This window comes from Elephas maximus, chromosome 9, assembly GCF_024166365.1.
Source record: "Elephas maximus indicus isolate mEleMax1 chromosome 9, mEleMax1 primary haplotype, whole genome shotgun sequence".
Classification (NCBI taxonomy): Eukaryota; Metazoa; Chordata; class Mammalia; order Proboscidea; family Elephantidae; genus Elephas; species Elephas maximus.
The window spans coordinates 18,170,464-18,192,692 of NC_064827.1; the positions used below are offsets into that span (position 1 = coordinate 18,170,464).

Genomic DNA, 22,229 nt, shown 5'->3' on the forward strand with positions numbered 1-22,229 from the left:
CAAAGTTATACTACTGGAGAGTGAATTAAAGGTTTACTAGCAAGGCAATGAAGAAAATATCACATAACAAATAATAATAAGAATTGTGACAATACTAGTAACAAAAAGCAGGCTGGGAAAGCGAAACCTATCTGGTCGGTGAAAACAAAACAAAAAAAAAACCCAAACCCGTTGCTGTCCAGTCCATTCCGACTCATAGCGACCCTACAGGACAGAGTAGAACTGTCCCATAGGGTTTCCAAGGAGCGGCTGGTGGATTCAAACTGCCAACCTCTTGGTTAACAGATTTGGCTCTTAATCACTGCACCACCAAGGATCCAGTTGGTAAAAAGTGACACTTAAACTAAGAGTAGTTGATGATGCCCCAGGTGGCATTCATCGTATGCCTTATTGTCTCTTCTAAAATTCAACCTGCAACCTCAAGCCTCAAACCAGAAACTACAGAAACTATTTTAAAAGATACTACATAATTTAGGAAGAGCCATTAAGATCAAAGGGGCCCTGGTGGGACAGTGGTTAAGAGTTTGGCTCCTACCCAAAAGGTCGGTAGTTCAAATCCACCAGCCACTCCTTGGAAATCCTATGGGGCAGTCATACAGGTTTGGTTTGGTTTATTAAGATCAAGAGGAAGAACAGTGAAAAAATAAGAAAAGAAGCCAATTCCCAATCCAATGTGAACTTCACAAACTTGAAAATGTTCTTGTGAATGTTTGAAAGAGAATAAAGGAAAACATAACTTAACCAATAAGAGAATACAGGAGCGAAGCCTCTTTTGTGTTCTATCACATATCTGACAAAGGCATTGGAACATGCCAATTCGATAAAAGGCTGTCTGTCTAGCTCCTAAGGGTGGGTGTGCACAGGGCCACAGATTTGATTTGTTTCATCGCCATAGTAATTTACAATAATCTAAATGTGAATATTTGAAGATTTTCAGAAGGTCATCCAGACATACAAATTGCCAAGGGCCCCACAGCTCCATATTATCTTATATGGAGCTTCCTATATGTGTCACCCCTCTGAACACTTGAACTTGGGGTTCCCCTTAGTCATTATTAAAGAACTTTACAAGGCAGATGTTACAACTGGTTGGGACTGAGGTCATCTAGTCCAACCTCCCCTTCTTAAAGCTGGTACATCAGAGAGGTCAAACAATGGGTTTTAAGAGTCCCATTAAATAAACCAACAGAAGCCCTTTACAGTAGAATTTGGGTTGAGGCGCCCTACAGCTTTTATTGTTTGATAAACCTGTAAGATTTCAGATGTACATTTTAATCTTATGCTAAATTAAACTGGATTACAAGAATAATAAAGATCTGGTCATTGAAAATTCATGAATTGGCTTCACTATGGATCCCTGTTGCTAGAGAATACCAAAAATATCCGGTCTTACAACTTTCTGCTTCATAAATGCCACAATATCAAAATACACACACACACACACACACACACACACACACACAGACTTATTAATCACCATCATTAAGAGTTTACATAGATCCTCCTTAAGGATTCTTGTATTTTAAGATACAGTTGAGTTCACCATTCCTCCAAAAACAGGGAACTTTCTTGGAATACTTTAAAAACAAAAATACCCAAACCTGTTGCCATCAGGTTGATTCTGACTCATAGTGACCCTATAGGACAGAGTATCTCTGAGATCTCTCTTTTTACAATGAAGATTCTCACCTGTGAACCAGTACATGTGGCACCAATTTGGTATACTACGAAGGTTATAAAGTCAGCATATTCTTAAACTTAAAACCACAAAAAATAAATCGACCTCATTAAATAACATTGAGAAAATGTAGAATATTCAACAACTCTTAAAACTGTAAGTACTATATTTATTGAACAGACACTTTTAAGTTGACTATTCAGCATAATTTTTTATACCCAATTCTGGGTCATGTTTAAAGAAAAAAGGACTGATTAAGTTAATCTTCAAGAATGGTCAAAAAGGAGAGGGCAACTCTTGAAATTACCATCAAGAATAGCACATCAATCACAAAAAAAGACCAGACTTACTGGTCTGACAGAGACTGGAGAAACCCCGAGAATATGGCCCCCCAATACCTTTTAACTCAGTACTGAAGTCACTCCTGAGGTTCACCCTTCAGCCAAAGGTTAGACAGGCCCACAAAACAAAAAGAGACTAACTGGACACACCAGTCCAGGGGCAAGGACTAGAAGGCAGGAGGGAACAGGAAAGCTGGTGGTGGGGAACCCGAGGTCTTGAAGGGGAGAGTGTTGACACGTCATGGGGTTGGCCACCAATTTCACAAAACAATATGCATATTAATGGTTTAATGAGAAACTAATTTGCCCTATAAATGTTCATCTAAAGTACAATTAAAAAAAAAAAAAAGAATAAGCACACTGAATTACCTCATATTCCTGGGAAAACTTCAAGTTGTCATTCGCTTTCAACCTTTCAATGTGATCTGCAAGTTCCAAGACAGGTATTGGAGGGTGGCTAGCCATACCTATGAACAGGAAAGAACGGACACATTTGAAAACACATGAAAACAATGTTAACTCTTCCAAAATATAGAGAACACAATAGTTAGAAATGGCCTGAAAACGTATGAGTAGTAAAGATGTTTAATGTGAGGAAGCAGGCAGATAGTTTGGTTACTCAAAGCAGTGCATGCTCTGGAAGGATGGGTTTGTAGCCAAATGAAAAGTCACCAAGCATAATCCCCAAACTAACACTCCTAGTGTCGGAGAAAGCATTATTGTGCTAGGAATCACTGAGGTTAGCTAGTGGAGGAGGCTGTCAAGGCTTGATGTCAACTTCTGCTTTGAGTAATGACTGTTGTGTCATTTCAAACTCCTTCCCCTGCTCTGTGTGAAATGGAAATTGTGTGGAATTAAATGGTGTAAAGTGAACTCAGAAAACAGACATTGAGAAAGGCCTAAAAGGGAAAGAGTAGTAGCTTGATAGGAAACATAAAGTGACTTATGCATGATCAAGGGAAACTAACTTGAAGAATGAAGGTTACCACGGTAACCGGAATCATCTGAACCTGCAAAGGAAATGGTGGTGTAAATAAAATAAAACAGAACAAATTTATTAAAAAAAAAAAAAAAATGGTAGCCTGATGGACTTTTTTGAAGGGCTAATAAAAACACTGCAAGGTCTTACAGGATTCACTACACATTGTGACTAGACTAAGATCTCTTTAATATTTCACGAGACCTGAAGGTGACCAACACTCACATGCAACTATGGACACAAAGAGGAACATGCATCACAGCTCATCAACAATCATCACCGACGACAAAAACCAGACACCAAACTGAGTTTCAAAAATGTTTCCACTAGTAGCAGATTGTAGAGGTTGGGGTTGTGGCCTTCTTCTGGACATTGAGAAATGGCCACACAAACAACTTGGTGGTGTTTTGCCTCACGTCCCCATTATTCAACCCCCAGCAAACCTACAATCTACTTCAGGTGTAAACATCTTTGTCCACAAATGGGAAATGAATGCAGGAGAATGCGCATGTGGTGAAAGGAGGTGGAGGGAAAGGGGTGGAAAAAGAAAGTAGTGACAGGGTGTGGGGGTTAGCGGGGTGCATCTTAGTTCAGTTCTCCAGCTGAAGACACAACAGCTTCACAGGTTCTGTCAAAAATAATCCACAGTTCAATTTTGGTGACTCCTGTGTCTTTCTAATCTTTTCTTACTTTTCATGTGATTTGCACTTTATTTCTTTTTACTATTTATTATTTTTTATTAATTTTGCAAGAGTTCCATGAGAGAGCATTGCTGACTCATGTTTTGCAGACACAAAGTCCAGCTGGCTAGAACTAGCAAGCCCCCACAGAAGCCTTTGATGTAAAGAAGAGAAAAAGGAAAGAATGAGGGAGGGGCTCAAACTGGAAGCTATGTTGACGTTCCTTTGTTCCTGTGACTCTTTGGAGGGTGTTAGGCTGTGGAGTCGCTATTAAGTCAACAGGACCACGGGCTTACTTTATGGGCATTTTAGATATTGTGCCATTATTAAAAGTCACCCAGCAATTTCCTCTATCTCAAATGCCAAATTATCCATGGTCCTGGAAAGTAAAGTAGAAAACCACTTTGCTTCTCCCAGATTATCGCTTTAGCGCAGTGCTGTGAACTGTGATGTTTTAGTCTTCATAGCTATGAAGGTCTGCTTCCAGTCAGATAAAATCTTAATGGAAGATCCAGTAAAAAATGAGTGGGCTTGGTGGTAGAAGCTCTTTGTGGCTGATATAATTATGCATTCGGAAAAAAAAAATTTGGAGCCCATTTCTGGAACTTTTCCACGTAGATGGCAGAATTGAACTAATTTACATTCTGTGGAAGGAGTGGGTGGGTGACAGCAATCTGATAAAGTGATCTTATCCAGATGAGGCACCCCCAGTAAAAAGAAACGCAAAGGCACAAGAGACTCTAGACTTATGGAGGAATGGAAAGGGACTGATGTGGACATTCATTACAGTGCTTTAACAGAGAAAATAATACAGACAAAGATGTTTAGACCTTTTCGAGCGAATCGTGGGAGAGAGTTATTATCATATATGGACTGAGTGGTGGTTTGGCTAGAGAGGGAGGACACAGAGCCAATCAGGGAGGCGTAGGGGACTGAATTACTGCTCAAAGCTGCAAAAAGTAAAGCCAGTTGGAGATGGGAAAAGTATTAGTAAAACAGCAGTAGAAGACCATAATAATCAACCAAAGATGCGATCAAAATATTCACTTTTGCATGCACTGGCACATGGTCTGGAAGTATTACTTGGAAAGCGAATTACAGAGAAATCCAAGCAAACCTGCAGTGATTCATTACATTCTAAATCAGAACATATATGTATTGCACAGAAAGATACCATGGCATCAAAGCATCGTTACTGAGGACTTGACAATATGGACCATATTGGCACAAAAGTTCTAGGACAAATAAAAATGGCAGAATGGATATTTCATACAAAGGGAGGAGAACTTGTCGAAATCCATTGTCACAGCAGGAACATATTGGATATGAGTTCTACCTCTGATTCTATCATTTACTGATATGGACAAATCACTTCTGCTATCAAAGACTAAAATTTCTTTATCTGGAAAATAATAGGGTAGAGTCAGATATATTCGGGAGTCACTTCCTTCTTTATACTTCTTTCACTTCAAGCACATATAGGATTTCTGAACATATGGAACAACAAAGAAGGGTATCATTGGACTTGATTCACATGTAAGAGTTCCAAAAGTTATTGTACCTTTTCCTTGAGGGCTGGAAGCTTTTATTTTTTGCAAAATAGAAAACTACGATACAGATGAATTATCTACTTTTAGGATTATTTAAGTCTAATATTATATTCTTTAGCTAAGCAAAAAGTACAATATATTCTCACGTTATATATTTGAAGGATAGACATTAACATAAAAATTATGCTAAAGATAACCTGAGATGAAAATCCTCTAACATGAAGGTCTTTAGTTCATATAAGTAGTTATCAAAGATCAAAATACTCTTAGGTGCTTCCCCAATATCGAAAAAAATTGATCTGATATAATGAAGTTATACTACATTCTTAATGAAAAACAGACACAAAGAAAACTATGAAGTTCACCTCAATGTAGTATCTTTTCAGTCTTTTGGCTGCTAACCTGGCTGTTAGCCACAGTGCACCAACCAAGGTTGGTTTTGACTGTTACCATCAATTTGGAGTAGACCAGTAGACATCAGTAGACATCTTCATTTTCACATAAAGGATCATCTGATGAGCTTTTAAAATTCCTTCTTTCCAGGATTCACACCAGAACAATTAATTTAGAAACTCTGGGTGTGAAAGCCTGGCATCGGTACTTTTAAAGCTCCACAGCGATGTTCTCAGTGCCTGTATGGATTGACTATTGTCCCCAAAAAGTTATGTTGAAGTCTTAAATACATACTTGTTAATTTTAATATGATCCTGTTTGCAAATAGGGCTTTTTGTTGTGCTAATGAGGCAACATAGGGAGTAGGGTGGGTGCTAACCCTAATCGCTTTTCAGTGGTGTTTTATAAAAAGGAGCAGAATAGACAGACACACACACACAGGGGGAAGGGACCATGTGAGGAACTGTCAATGAAGCAAGGAATGCCCAGGGCTACCAACAAGGGGTGACCCTCCCACAGAGCCAATGCCTTGATTTGGACTTCTAGCTCCAAAACTGTGCTTTGAAACAATACATTTCTTTTCTCTAAAGCCACTGATTTGTGGCATTTTTTTGTTATGGCTGCACTATGGAACTAAGACAGTGCCTACGGGAATTCATTGTTGGGTGCCTATAACTTCATTTATTTTTTTCCATTAAAAAATCATATCAGGATTTATAAGAACGAGATCAGCCATGTCCCTGCAGACACCTGTGAGTCCCCTCTGACTTCCCAGTAGCAAGCTTTAGTACTTTAGTCATTATTAGCAGCAGAGAACTTGAAGCACAGTTTACAACTGATGAGGACTCGCCCCGTCATCCTCATCACCTCAAAGCTACAAATGCATAACATAAATGCATTTCAAAGGCACGTACTGAATCTGGGCTGAGTTTTCGTTTTGGAGCCATGATATTCACAATGTACGGTATCAACACGAAAAATGACTGATGCGTCAGTTTGGAAGAAAAAAAAAACATGATGGTACTTTTAATAGGGTACATATTTGTGATAGCAATGTCACTATGGCTTCCTTACAAGAAGTGTAACTTTTAAATCATGGCATTTTAAGCTGAGAGGTATCCTAAACCAAACCAAACCCACTGCCGTTGGGTCAATTCTGACTTATAGCGACCCTATGATTAAGTCCATCATTTTCATTTTATACAAGAAGACTCCGAAGTCAAAAGTCAAATGACTTGTATACCTTGGCCCACTTAGTGAATAACAAAATCTTAACAAGCAGGTTTAGGGTCTTTCTACTATACTTATTTCCAGAATGGCAATTAGGAAATTCTAAAGCAGGGGGCAAAGTCTCCAATGCCTGACGAGGTCAGATGAGTAAGACTGAAGATGGCCCGATACCGTATGGTAAACGCATTCACAAAGAAATGTACTCATCCCCAATTCCTTGAAATAAACAGCCTCTGGGGCTGCCCTTTCATATCTCCACTTGTGATGAGGTTTAGGGAATAGAAATATTTCTCTACTATAAGAAAAATAACACTAAGTGCGAGACGAATAGCAACTAACACTCTGCCTGAATGTCAGGGTCACTTCTGGGTTATGGAGAACTTCTGAGGAGGACAAAGCTACTCAGCTCCAGTAGATGGTTGCCAAATAAGAATGTAGAGCCAATGGGGTTAGACTTTTTAGGCTTTCAGTAATAATAAAAAAAACAAAAACAAAAACCAAACCCAATGCTGTTGAGTCGACTCCAACTCAATGGCCCTATAGGACAGAGTAGAACTGCCCCACAGTTTCCAAGGAGTGCCCGGCGGATTCAAATTGCCTACCTTTTGGTTAGCAGCCATAGCACTTAACCACTATGCAACCAGGGTTTTCTTTCTATAGCAACTAAAAATCTAGATTTTTATATGATGTCTCCTCAGTTTTCAACATTGACTCAGATTTTGCTGAAACTCAGTGGCTATCAAGCAAAAAAACTTACAGGCCACCTTTGGCCCACCAGCTTGTGACTACTGTTTTAAAAAAACAAAATCTTCTGTCTTTCTTGTGAATTAAATCAAAGAACGTTGAGAGCGATCTACTGGGTGCCTGTATCCACAAGGCAAAGGGTAGACACTGAGCTTCACACTGGTGCCTCACATAGTTCAACCCCCTGTGTGTCCATCCACTCTACACTCATTCCAGCTCTTCTAATTGTACCAGTTAGGAAAACGATGCTCAACAGGACTAAATGACTTGGTCAAAGCCTTCGGAGTCAGCAAAATGGTGGCGACATAGGGGATCTGATCTCATACCTTGACCCTCTCCATTTAGCGTGTGCCTAATTATCCCATGCTGTCTCTCAAACCATGGAACAGCCCTGGAAGAGTGGTGACATGGATATAAAGATGGGACTTTTAAGTCTACCTGTGCTCTCCACAGTAACACAGAGACCATCAAGCATCCTCAGAAAACGTGTTAAAAATGTTATAGCTTCAGTAGAAGGTATGTCTGTGCTGGTTGTGGGGAAGAACTGAAGGACACACAAATATATGACTGTGCTTTCCAGTTACTTCTTTCCAAAACATTGTGAGTTTTCATGAAAACATGAACTAAAGATACCAATTTAAAATATTAAAGACCTCAGTGTTATTTGGCAGAAGATTAAAAAAAAAAAGACAACTAATTTACGGTGTTTTCCTTTCAAACATTCTGTCATACTAAGTCAGTAACCTTATTAACAGTATGTTTTAAATGATTTTATTATCCACAGGAAAATGTTTGTTAATCAAATACCTTTTTTTATTATTATTACATATGGTGGGTACAATATTTATTTTCTTTTACTTAAAAAATTTTTTTTATTTTACTTTTGATAAAGGTTTACAGAATAAGTGTTTCATTAAACAATTAATACGCATATTGTTTTGTGACACTGGTTGCCAATCCTATGACATGTCAACACTCTTACCTTCTTGACCTTGGGCTCCCCATTACCACTTTTCCTGTCCTCTCCTGCCTTCTTGTCCTTGTCCCTGGGCTGGTGTGCCCATTTAGTCTCTTTTTGTTTTATGGGCTTCTCCAATCTTTGGTTGAAGGGTAAACCTCAGGAGTGATTTTAATACTGAACTATGAGGGTGTCTAGGGGCCATATTCTTGGGGTTTCTCCAGTATCTGTCAGACCAGTAAGTCTGGTCTTGTTTTTTTTTTGTGTGTGTATAATTTAGAATTTTGTTCTACATTTTTCTTCAGCTCTGTCCGAGACCCTCTGCTGTGATCCCTCCTCAAATATTTGGCTTTTTAAGTACATTTTTTTAAATCTTGCATGAAATGAGCTCGAACACAACAACGATTGTAAGGATGGCCATGGCTGGGCAGTGTTTCGTTCTGTTGTGCATAGGGTCGCTATGAGTTGGAACTGACTAGACAGCACCTAACAACAACAATGAAGTGCTAACATAACAGGCCAGTTTTTTACAACACAACAGCTCTTTGCTAAATAGAGGTTTTCAGGTCATTAATAGCGGTGGAACATCTTTTAAAAGGCTTTTCTGCTACTACATCTGTGTGTGTGTAATAATTCAGTTTTATTCTCGTCATGGTTTTCCTTTCTAATAATTTGTGACACAGGCTGAAGAACAGCTCGTGGTCATGGAAAGTAAGAAATTTCTTCATCAATGACTACAGACTTGTCGAAGGTGTACTTTAAGTCATACTGAGAAACTTTATTAAATATGTTAGAATTTAACATAATTTATGCTCCATTTAGAATACCCCGAATAAAATACAAATACTTGGCTATGTTTACAATTTGTCACTCAAACCAGTGATGAATTAAAGATAAAAGAGAACACTGATTTGTAAAGAACAATTCTTTCCTTCTCAGAGCCCTGGTGGCACAGTGGTTAAGAGCTCAGTTGCTAACCATAAAGGTCAGAAGTTCAAATCTACCAGCCGCTCCTTGGAAACCCTATGGGGCGGTTCTACTCTATCTTATAGGGTTGCCATGAGTCAGAACTGATGTGAAGGCACCTAACAACAATAACAATCCCTCCTTGGTAAAACAATAATAGTAACTGACTTACTCCATGACTGGGATCATTGTTGTTGTTGTTAACTACCATGATTTGGCCCCTGACTCATGTGGACCCCATGCCACGCACAATGGGATTGAACTGCTGTAATCCATAGGGTTCTCACTGGATGATGTTTTGGAAGCAGGCTGCCAGACCTTTTCTCTTAGTTTGTCTTAGTCTGGAAGCTCCACTGAAACCTGTTCAGCATTATGGAAACACACAAACCTCTGGTGACAGACGGTTGGTAACTGCACTGGCTAGGAATCAAACCCGAGTCTCCTGCATGCAAGGCAAGAATTCTACCACTGAACCACCACTGCCTTCAGGGTCATCATTAAGTGCTGCTTTTTCAGGTAAACACTGGACTGGCATAATTCAAATTCATTCATGTAGTATTTCTCAAAATGCAGAATTTGAACAAACCATGTTCCTTTATATAGTAAATATATCATTTAGATTCAATGAATCGGGGCTTTCAAAATAAAAAATGCAAAGATCCTATCTGGTGTTTTCAACCCAGGTTATGTGCCCAAGTTTCTTACAATCCAAAATGAGTTATCAAGATAAAAAGAAAGTTTACATAAAAATGGATCTTGTAAGCATCAATCCAATTAATAGTACTGATGGATCTGAAGAGATGCCCTAAGAGCTTTCAAAGCCCATTCAGATGCTGAGAAGACATTTCAGCTGCTGAAACTGCGATTTCTGATACGTTCACTTTTTACAAGTTAGTATTTGTTTTTCACAGACCATCAATCACCTACCATCCATGTATGCTTTAGGGTAAAACATATTAAGGTCATCCACAGAATGAAAGCGAGGTCCTCATGGTGAAACATCTGATCATCAATTTTTAAAATCTCTCTTTTCCTAAAAGGTGCAAGTATAAGCATAATAGTTTTGTTTTGAAAGGTTTTTTTTTTCTTTTTTGGGTGGGGGGAGGTGATACATTTGAGCAGGGACAGAAGATACTGGGAGAAGAAGGTTTGCAAGTACAGTGAAAGGTAGTGACCATATGATACTGTTAATTACATGTTCTAGAAAATCTTTTTTAGAAGGAAAATTTATTTCTCTAAGATGCCGAACTTCTAAATTTGTTTTATTGGACAAAATTAGAAATAAAATATGAACACATTTCAGTAACTTTTTTTTTTTCCTTATACATCACCATCTTTTGACAATTTTATATTTATCTTAGTTATTCTGTCTAGTTTTGGAGACTATGGGCCGGAGGTTTATAGTATAAGGAAAGGCTTTTTATGATATTTCAACAAATCTGGAAGTGGCAATCTCTATCAAAATGGTAAATATGCCTACTGTCATGGGTTGAATTATGTCCCCCTAAAATATGTGCATCAATTTGGCTGGGCCATGATTCCTGGTATTGTGTGACTTTCCTATATGTCGTAAATCCTGCCTCTATGATGTTAATGACGGAGGATGGGTGGCAGTTGCCTTAGCGAGGCAGGACTCAGTCTATAAGATTGGATTGTGTCTTGAGGCAACCTCTTGAGATATAAAAGACAGAAGTGAGCAGAGAGACAGGGGGAGCTCATACCACCAAGACAGCAGTGCTGGGAGCAGAGCCTGTCCTTTGGACCTGGGGTCACTGCATGGAGAAGAGGCTAATCCAGGGGAAGACTGATGAGAAGGCTGACAGCGAGAAAAAAGCTTCCCCTGAAGCTGACGCCCTGAATTTGGACTTTTAGCCTACTTTACTGTGAGGGAATAAACTTCTCTTTGTTAAAGTCATCCACTTGTGGTATTTCTGTTATAGCATCACAAGATGACTAAGACACCTACCCTAGGGCCCTGCAACCATATTCCCAGGTACCTAACATTCAGAAATAGTATCACGGATGTGAGAAGTTCTAGGGTCAGTACTGTTCACTAAAGCATTATTTGCAATTGCAACACATGGCAAATAACTTAGCCTTCATCATTAAATGGGTGATTCAGTACATTCTGTGGTATCTAAGAACAGAATGCCATCAATACCATCAACTGTTAAAAGGGAGATAAAATCAAATATACTGCCTTGGGAAAAAGTTTATTCTTATACAGTTAAATGTTAAAAAAGTAAATTTTATGTATATGTATATCTATCTTTTTTCCTTCCTTCCCTCCAACCAACCCATCTATCCATCCATGTTTCTGCCGTCCACAAAGATGTATAAAGCTTAACAGAGGTTTCTTTTAAAAGAATCTTTCATAAGTCAATATTTATTTTAATCCCTTCTTCCACAGATCTTAACGACTTGTAAAACTTGCTCAGCAATTAATAACTCTAGTAAATTAAGATGGCATATTTCACATTAGTTCTGACTGATCCCATACATCAGTAATTTGATGACTTATGGTTGTAAACCTCTATTCTATTAAGAGACTAGGTGGTTCAGGTTTGCTGTCAGAACCTCACTAAGACAGATATACAGTATTCATGGAGAACACCTCCCAGCACAGATGCCTGCTTTCACCTATTAAAGTATGAGCCTTCCCCAACCTGTTCAGATGGCTGAACACATTGTCCACCAATAGTCTCATCCAAGACTTTGAACGTGGGCAAAAACAACGTTCCTTCCCAGCCCCCACCCAACCTCACAGAGATGGTCACACTGAAATCACCAGGTTTCTGTGTCTTCCCTCTGTGTCTTAGCTGAGTAAGAGTGGACAGAGATCTGAACTTTTTCTCACCCAGAAATAGGTTTGTCTGTGGTACCACAGATAAAAGTTAAGTTCTTTACAATACTGAAGCTGTGAGAATACTGTATTTATATAAAGTCTGTATTGTGTATTTCAAATACCTTTTGAATGTGAGGCAGCATTGGCGGGGTGGGGCTGACTCCTTAAGTAGGCTTCAACAAGAATAAATAACTTAAAATGTAAAATAGGTATTTCATTCACAAGATGATCTTTTTTGAGGGAGGCAGAATTTATAGAATCTGTGAACTTAGCAGTGTGCTTTCTCTACCTTGCCTCCCGAATTTCAAATAGGATTGCTTGTTTGCCATTTTACCATCCTCAATGGATCCATCAGAAGTGGAAATCAATTTGCCTTCATGAACAAGTTCTGTGCTAGGGACTGGTTACATATATCACAGGTTTCTTATTTCACAGAAAGTCCTTTTTTTAAAGTGATGACTCAGATTATTACTTACTTTTGCATACAATTAATAAATATGCTCAAAAGTTATTATGTTTGAAGATAAAGGATTATACATTCATAGGCATGGAGCATATAAAAGTAAATTTCAGATATGTGAAATGAGAGGGAATTAAAATCCAAAAATTAAGTAGAGTCATATTACCTGCTGTGCAACACCTAGTAAAGGATCAGTTTATCTCATCAGTCAAGAAAATTCTTGGTTATTTGTGAACAAGAGGAAAAGGCACAAAGAGGTTACAGTAAATCCCAGGTTATGACACCTAACTAAGGAATAACTCTTACCTGCTGCTCTTTAATATTATGTAAATCTGCCCTCACTTTGAAAAGACTGGACCCACCTCTACTCACAACAAATTTGTCATCACAACCACCTTCACTTGCTGCAGGTGCAGCTTTTATGTCAATGAAAAGGCTTCAAGTCTTTTTCTTGCACTAAACCAAAAAGAAAAAAAAAACAAACCCATTGTCGTCGAGGCAATCCTGACTCACAGAGACCCTACGGGACAGAGTAGAACTGCCTCGTAGAGTTTCCAAGGTTGTAATTCTTTATCGAAGTGGACTGCCACATCTTCCTCCCATGGAACAAACGGCTAGTGGATTCAAACTGCCAGCCTTTTGGTTAGCAGCTGAGTGCTTAACCACTGTACCACCAGGGCTCCCTTTCTCACACTAAAGTAAGGCTAAATAATAAATGTATGCACTTGTTCTGACTTATCTATAAATTCTTAAAGATACACTTAGGAACAAATCTCATTCATAACTGGGGGGTTGTCTATATTTAACAATTCCACCTTTTGCTCTCAGTTACTGACAAGGAATTAAGGCAATTCATAGCCACTGGCTGGAATCTATACTGGCTAAAGCTAATGGTGATGTTTCTATGAATTTCACATTAACAGCTGAGTCTACTTCCTTTGTAAACTGGTCAAATTTTCTGGACAGCAGGCCACAGAATAGAGCTTGGGAAGCAAATAGATTATGTCAACAAATCAAGTTTATGTGGATTGTTTACTTGAGCTAAAGGGCAGGACACACTGCTTTCTGAGTGAACAGAAGTGTTAGGGTCTTAGGACAATTTCTCCTTTTCTGTTCTCTTCTGCTAGCCCTCTCTCCTTCTTTATTCTTTTTGCCCACTTTATTCCATTATTCATTTGAGTTTATCCCATTATCCATTTGAGATAAGTCTAACTTTCATTAAATGATACCTTTTCACATGCATAGGCCTCCATTTCAATTTTGTAAAGTCACTGGTGATACAAAAGATTGTCAGTTCAGTTGTAACATTCATTCTCCCAGATGAAATTTAGCGGTTTCTCTTCATAAATGAATTTAATATGACCACATACATTGGGAAAATTACACTCAATAAAACTCTTGGATTTGGCTATATTTGTAAAATTATCTGTAAAAGTGGAAAGCACCATACTTTTACGCATATAACACATGCATTATATCTTTTTTGCACGAGCTTGCTATGCCAGAACTGTTTTACTTAATTTCGTCATTTCTGCACGTTATTTATGTGGGCGTTTTATTTGCAGAAAATATGGTACTTGAAGATGGCGGTCTCTTGGATGAAGGCATTCCTATTCCCTTGCTTGCTGTCACAAGTTCTATGCTAATAATCCTTTCTGCTTTGTTCCCAATCTAGTTTTCCTGTTTATACCTGGAAACATTCTCTGTTGGTGCTGCAGAAGATGAGGGGTAGCGCTGCCACTGGCTCTTTTCTTTAGGGCTACTTTTGCCTTTCTGGTCTACCCCATACCGTGCTTCTGTGTCTGCTGGAAGACCAAGGTGGTTCAGCATAGATGACACTTTACATAGCAGCCAGAGGAGAAATGGCAGTGCAGAGCAGCAAGGAACTGAGAGATTTAATTACTTTCTCCAATAACCCTGCTATTCCAAAAGGCAATGAGGCAAGATATGCAAGAAATCACATAGCTGAAAATAACTTGGATTTAAGATGTTCCTGGATGGCACAAATGGTTAAGTTGAAAAGTTGCCAGTCCACACCAACTCAGAGGCGCCCTAGGATACAGGCCCGGCAATCTACTTCCAAAATGTCACAGCCTTGAAAACTCTATGAACAGTTCTACTCTGTGCATATGTGGTCGCCATGAGTTAGAATCAACTCAACGACAACCAACAACAAATATACTGGGAGCCCCTGGGTGGTATAAATGGTTAACATGCTTGACTACTAACCAAAAGGTTGAAAACTCGAGTCTACCGAGGCGCACATCAGAACAAAAGCCTATAGATATACTTCCAAAAAATCAGTCATTGAAACCCCATGGTGCACAGTGCTACTCTGACACAAACGGGGTCGCCATGAGTTGGAGTCGACTCCATGAAAACTGGTGTTTTATACATTGGGCTAGCCAAACTGAAAAGTATTCCAAGGCCTGGGTCCACCGTTAAGAGGTTGCTTATAGCCTGAGGAGTCCTGGTGGTACAATGGTTAAAATGATCAACTACTAACCAAAAGGTTGCAGTTCAAAACCACCAGCAGCCCTCCACAAGAAAGATGGGGCAGTGTGATTCCAGAGAGTTTACAACCTTGGAAAGCCTATGGGATCGCTATGAGTCAGAATCTATTCAACGACAGTGGGTTTTGGCTTAGGTAACAGCCTGAAGCAGTCACTCCTATTTCTAAAAGTGCTGAACTAGGAATGTTTGCTACAGTAACTCAATCCATATCTAGCAGCCTAATGGAGCATTAAAGGGCTACTTCACATGGGGCATCCAGGGGATCATAATGATCCCAGAGGGCTGTGCAAGTTTGTTCAACCATTGTGTACACACACGTTCATATTCTGCCTTTATCAGCCTTTTTAAAAAATGCATATAGGAGATTTTGGCTACATGATCATTTTCTTTCCAATTTTATGCTGATGAAGACATAGCTTTGCTTTCAAAACTAATTTTAAGAAAGTCTGAGATCATTTGAGGAAGAATTAATAAGAACAACCAACCACATTTATCATGATTTGTACAGGTATACTTCAAAAATGATGGACATTTTCTTTAGTCAAAGAGTTACTAGTTACTAGGATACACTTACATGTAAAAAAAAATATACTAAACACAATATACATGTATTTCCCATTTAAAACAACTCAGTGCAAATGTGTAGTTTAATAAATCTGGGGTCTACCATACTGTGAATGAGAACACCCACTTTGAAAGCTAAGAAACTTGTCAATGATTTAGAGTAGAATATTACAACCAAAGTTTAATCTAAAATACTTCTTAGATCAGATTTTTACTTTGTTTATTAGCATATGGTATTAAGCCAGTGCCAATCAGTTTTATGTTTTTAGCTTTCGTTATGATTCATTTATTTACCATTTGGTTTAAATAAGATTTATTTGATAAAAAGCAAAGTAAAGCTAGGTTTGAATTAACAATATTGTACAAAACACTCCTCAGCAGGAGTATTTTTCCTGTGTTGAAGCACTTTATGGTCATTATTTTAAGAAACAAACATACTTTCTTATCCTCAATAACTCTAGGTCCCCAGTAAGAGACCCAAACTGGTCAGTGAGATCTGGTACAGGTAATACTAAAAAATTTTAAAAAGTGTTGCCTCATTTTCTTTCCTTCCTTCCTTCCTCCCTCCTTTTGGTTTCATTCTTTGAGAATACTACCAGACACTGATAAATAGGAAAATATGGGACAAATCTATGTTTTCCTAAAGGAATGCATGACCCATCCACCCACTCTTCCACCCATCTATCCATCCAACCATCCGTCAAGATGAGAAACTGAATTCCCTACAGATTGGTGTCATTTCATAATAATAAACTGTATTAAGCCCATAAAAGCAGTAAATATTCTCACAAATACTGTACTTCCTCCAAAAACTTGAAGAATTACATTGTTCTTTCTTCTCTACTCCATCTCAGATTTGCACAAAAAAACTTAATTTTCTTTCAGATCTTTGCGTGGTTAAGTCTCAACAGTATTAAAATAAAAGAGCAGAGAGAACAAAATTGCTCAAAACATAATGATATGTTTGTCTCTGAAGGTACTATCAGTTGGGTTATAAAACTTTCAGTAAAGACTATATGGTGGACAAGACGAGTCGTGTCTCTTACCTGGTGTTTGGAAATTAAGGCGCCTCAGTTCCACAGGGTCTGTTGGGTGGTGTGAAGGGACCTCCTTACTGTTTGGTATGCTGCTCTTTCTAGAGTCAGACTCTGCCCTCTTCCTACAGAGAGAAAACAGACATTTCAGAATAAAACAAAAACAAATGGAAACAGATTAAAAAAAAAGAGGATCCCTCACTCACATTCTCATTTTTAAAACATTTCGACCAGCTAGCTTTGTGACCGTGTTCAGATTGCTTTTCTTCTCTTGGCCTATAGTGCTTCCTCATGTCTAAGATTTCAGTTTAAGCAGATGACATCTAAGTCCTCCTTCATGTCTAGTATTAAGAATTCAGTGACTCTCCCTTTAGTGCTTAAGGGGAGTGCTGGTGAGATAGACTTAGACCCTCTTTAGCAATTCTCTCTTATCCATTCTTCCTAATTGTGGAAAGCAAGGTAGGGGTCTCCTAGTAGCCAATACTAAGAGTGATTTTACTTAGAGAAAAGTTCTGAAAGTATTTGGCATAAAGGTGATCAGTTAAAGCTGCTCTCCTTGTCCCTTTCTGTGTAACTGGCTACAGAATGGAGATGTGTTGGATTTTTCCATAAGGCAGATAAACACAGTAAGGGAATCTCTAGGAGGCCAAGTCATCATAACAATTGGGAGAACCGGAACCACACAAAGCCAATATCCCTTTTCTCTTCCAAATTTCAATGAAAAAAAAAAAAAAAAGTGTTGGCTGTTTATGTTGTTACACTAGGATTCATATTTTGTTAATGAAAGTCAATCACAGATCAGAGAAAGTAATCTAGTGGCTAAGTTCAATGCTACAGATAATCATTCAAGAAATATGAATTATTAACAGTACCTGGTTAAAAACACAACTCTTCACACAATCCATTTTATATTTATTATTTAGCTTTATTAAATTTATTTATTAACCTTTACTTAGCTTTATTAAATATCCTTGCTTAAACTGTCATACAATTTTAACAAACGTCTAAGCAAGAAACATCAGATTGGTTCCTAAGATTTCTTTAACTGATTTTTTTTTTCATACTCATGTAAGCATAGTAATAACTAATCATTTTCTTCTAAATTGAATTTGATTAAAATCTCACTTAAAAAATGGAAGTCTTTATCAAACCAGGGTTCTGAACTGATTCTTCCCCAGGTCAGTCATGGTCAAGGAAGTGAAACCGGAACAGACACAAATTTAAATTTTTTTAAAAAATTTGGGTGAACTGGAATGATAAACAGAATATGAAAAATTACAGTTGAAGGGAAGTCTTGCTAGAAACTTAATCTAACTCTTAGAGAGCAAGGGCAATTTACACATTGCATAGCAACCAAATCTCTTGCCTGTAGGATTTTCAACCAAACCAAACCCAACCCACTGCTGTCGAGTCGGTTCCGACCCATAGCGACCCTATAGGACAGAGTAGAAACTGCTCCACAGAGTTTCCAAGGAGCACCAGGCAGATCTGAACTGCTGACCACTTGGTTGGCCGCCGTAGCAGTTAACCACTACGCCACGAGAGTTTCCTAGGATTCGCAGCAGAGGTGGAAACAGCTGTATCCCCTCCCGCTGCTCAAAGATAGTGGCCAATTGCTCAGTTTTGAGTGTGTGTCTATCTCCACCATCCGCCAATTATCCAGTCTCATTATCAGGCTCCTGGTAGGGTTTTGAGTCTATTTTAGAGCTTTGACCCGTAATTTTTCCCATTCCAGTTCACCCAGATTTTAAAAATTCAGGTCTGTTCCAGTTTCACTTCCTTGGCCATGACTGAACTGCTTGGAAGCACTGTTTCGAACAGCGATCCAGTCCAAATACTGATTCCTGAAATCTCCATGTTAAAGTCATAATCATTGCATCTCACTCTGCTAAAGCAAAGGATTTCTTATCGGGGGAAAGGGGTGCTGAGAAGTGTTTAGGAACTCTCCCTCTTTCTCTTTTCGAGGATATGGCTGTGGTACAGCTCATTTGTGTTGCTGTGACAATGGGCTCTCTTTTAATGCCACGTTGTTCTATGGGTAGCCAGAGGGTCCCTGTTAAATAACCCTTCTTTCCATCTCTCCTCACCTGTATAAAATAAAACTAACCAGGGATGAAGGGAAGATTGATGCAAAATGGAAGTGCATTTGATCTGCTCAAGTGCAATGCCTTTGGGGAAACATCGTGGATGGAATGAATTTTCTTGGATGAGTCCTGTTAGACACCTTGCCTTCTTAGTACCTTGGATTAACCTGTCTCAGGCTTTCCTGTTTCTACTTGAAGGTGCCAGGTACAGCATTAGGACACAATGCACTGCCAAGCCATATACCAAATCAGAGGGGAGCAGTGAATTTGAGATTAGGTCACAGGTACTGGCTGCTCCAGTTGTACGGAGTGGAAAGAAGAAGGAAAGAAAAAGAAGAGATGGAGGGCTAGTGAGAAAGATATGAGAAGGAAGACAAAGAGGGGCTCAGAAGACCACGTGAAAGGGCAGACAAGGTGACCAGTTTCAGGGCAGAAAATGTCACTGTGTTCATGGTGTGGGTACTGGCCTTACAACATTGGGAGATTCATTTGACCCTCCAGGATGCAAAATCTAAATGGGTTAATGGAACACCACTGAGTAGGGCTGGAACATATGGCTGCGCGTCTCACTTCAAAAAATGCTAGTGGTCTTGCTCAGGTTTGGGTCTTTTTCACACACAGGTTGGCACAGATGTACTTCCTTACTGGAATGTCAGAGCTTAATTACTAAAATCTGGATTTTTCTCCCTTAGTGGCTCTATTTTCAGTTTCTCTGATACAAGAATGTTGAAAATCGTCTCTTGTGCTTAGATACGAGTCTCAGACAACCCAGGGAATGAGACTAAAACTGTCATTCATACTTGTAAAGAATTGGGAGGCGGTGTCCTGACATTTAATAACTAACATCTCCCTCACTCTATCTGCTCAAATGAAACGGCCCCAAAGACCACAGACCCCCAAATCCTAGTTAGCTGGAAAAAGCCAGCAGTTTATATTTCGTTTTGCTTCATTTTGTTTGATGATCACAATATGGGTAATTCTAGATGCACACATTCTTATCCCATTACGTGTGGGCTCAAGTGGTTGTTATCTGATACAGAAAGAACTTCTAAGAAAGGGTTAACAGATGAAGAGTTTGGTCATCACCAGTAACATTTAAGAGCTTTTCAAAGTGAATCTGCTGCCATAAGTATTAAATGGCATACAGTGGTCTAAATTAGGCTCAACGTGGATTGAAATAGTGACATTTCTGCTGATCAGTTTTCAGGTCTCATTATTCTCATTTTTAATTAGAAAAATGCAAAGAATAGTGATTAGGAATAGATTCTGAATTTGGCATAGCTTTTATAGTTTTTTTTTTCCTGCTTATAAAAATTATAAGCCCTAGTGACTCAACGGCAATGGGTTTAGTTTGGTTTTTAATGCAAGTTTATTTCCCACAATGAGAAGTACCGACCATGTGCAGGGGTTTGTCGGTGAAAAGGAAATGGAAGATCATGAGACATTCCAGGCCTTCCACAAACTGCTAATGGTATAAAAACACACGGTTGTTTGGGATGTGGGTAACGTATAACACAAATGCTACGCTCTGGTCTAAAAAAAAGAAGTCTTTTATTTTTTACCTATTCTGTCTCTCATCTAGGGGTAAAGCAGGAAGCAAGAACAATGGGAGATCACATTACTTGGAACAAAGATTTTCAGATTTTGGTACAAGCTTCTGTGGAAAGATATATTTATTTGAAATCACTACTATTAATATTCAAAGAGGTCAGTTCAAACATGTGAGGACTCTGACACCATGAGAAATGTAATCCCAGCTCTACCACCACTGCTGTGCACCTCCTTGCGCAAGTCAGCTACATACGTTTTTCTCAGTTTCCTTACTTTTAAATACAAGAGGAGGATTAGAAGATGATGTTTAAGTTTTGGCCCAATTCTACCATCTCAGCAGAACAAGGAGGCAGCGATGAAGTTGCAATATGTGGACAGTGAGATAATGGAAGGTAGATTTCTGAGTACAGGACATGAGTTCATAGCTTTTGTCTTCTGGCTGGAAAAACAATTTTGCATATGCTTTTCTTCTTCATTAATGGCAACAAGTGACGTCCAAAAAAAAAAAAGACATCCTCATGGTGTAGTAACTGTCACTGAGAGTGTGGCTTGCTGAGTTGTGGTAAGTAATTTCAGGGAAAAGCAGGCAGCAGTGGTTCTCAAATTTTAGTGTGTGCCAGAATCATTTTTGAGGGCTTGTTAACACACAAACTGCTGGGTCCATGCTCAGAGTTTCTGATTCAGAAGATCTTGGGGCAGGGGGTGGGAAGAAGGCTGAGAGACTTCATTTCTAACAAGTTCCCAGGTGATGCTACTGCTGCTGGTCCAAGAACCACACTTTGGGCATCACTGTATATAACACTGGGTGGAAGGCAGGTAGGATGAACTTCAAGAATCTTTTCTTAGTTTGATTAATTTTTTAAAATCTAGGAATGATAATATATCATACATATACACATGCTTATACATACATACATAGATGTACACATGTGTATATGTATGTGTGTATGTATATACATGTGTATATATATTGTGTGTATACGTTTATGTGTGTATATATATGTATATATATGCATGCTAGAAGGTTTGGGCCAATCAGCCAATGATCGCTCAAGTTTAGCTATTAATAATAACAACAATAATAATAGTAGTTAAATTATTGGTATTACTATTCAGGACTAGGAGACATGGGATAATAATTTTAAATTAGATAAGGGTTTTTATTCAGGGACTCGTGTGTTTACATTAGCAGGGTGCAAAAATATAGAGTGACCTAAGAACAAACTTTAAAACTGATCTTCAGTAAAAAAAAACAGAACAAAACAAGGCTCATGGGACACCTGACAAGTATGCTCCAAAGACACATTAACACATACAAGCGTTCATTTTACCCTGACCACAAACACAACTTAGAGACTGGTTTTTACTGCATTCTAAATTTGACTTCAAAAAAAAAAGTCTGTTTATTCTTCTTATAGAGACAAAATAACACATTTCTTTCTTCAAGAATCATTCTACTATAAAATACACACACACACACAAACACACACACACTTTACCCATCTGCCTCTCTGCCAGGCATTATCCTTTATATCCAGCCCCCACCCTCATCCCCTCAATTCCTCCAAGTCTACCAGTCTCCTTTCTTTTTCTTAGTGAACATTAAAGGGGTTCATTCTCTATTCCTCACCTGTCAGGTTTACTGCTCCATTTTAATG

General features: G+C 38.6%; 1 protein-coding gene across 5 annotated transcripts in view; it reads right to left on the minus strand.

Moving 5' to 3' along the window:
• PTPRD (protein tyrosine phosphatase receptor type D) overlaps positions 1-22,229 on the minus strand; it is a 591,083-nt gene that overhangs the window by 125,507 nt on the left and 443,347 nt on the right. For 4 of the 5 annotated variants that reach the window (XM_049896355.1, XM_049896354.1, XM_049896353.1 and 1 more), the window contains 2 exons: positions 16,949-17,061; positions 2,389-2,486 (listed from right to left, as the gene is read on the minus strand). In XM_049896355.1, the coding sequence (XP_049752312.1) occupies positions 2,389-2,486; positions 16,949-17,061 (211 nt within the window). Of the gene's footprint in view, positions 1-2,388; positions 2,487-2,987; positions 3,030-16,948; positions 17,062-22,229 lie in introns of all 5 variants that reach the window. The other variant, XM_049896356.1, reaches the window with a different exon arrangement.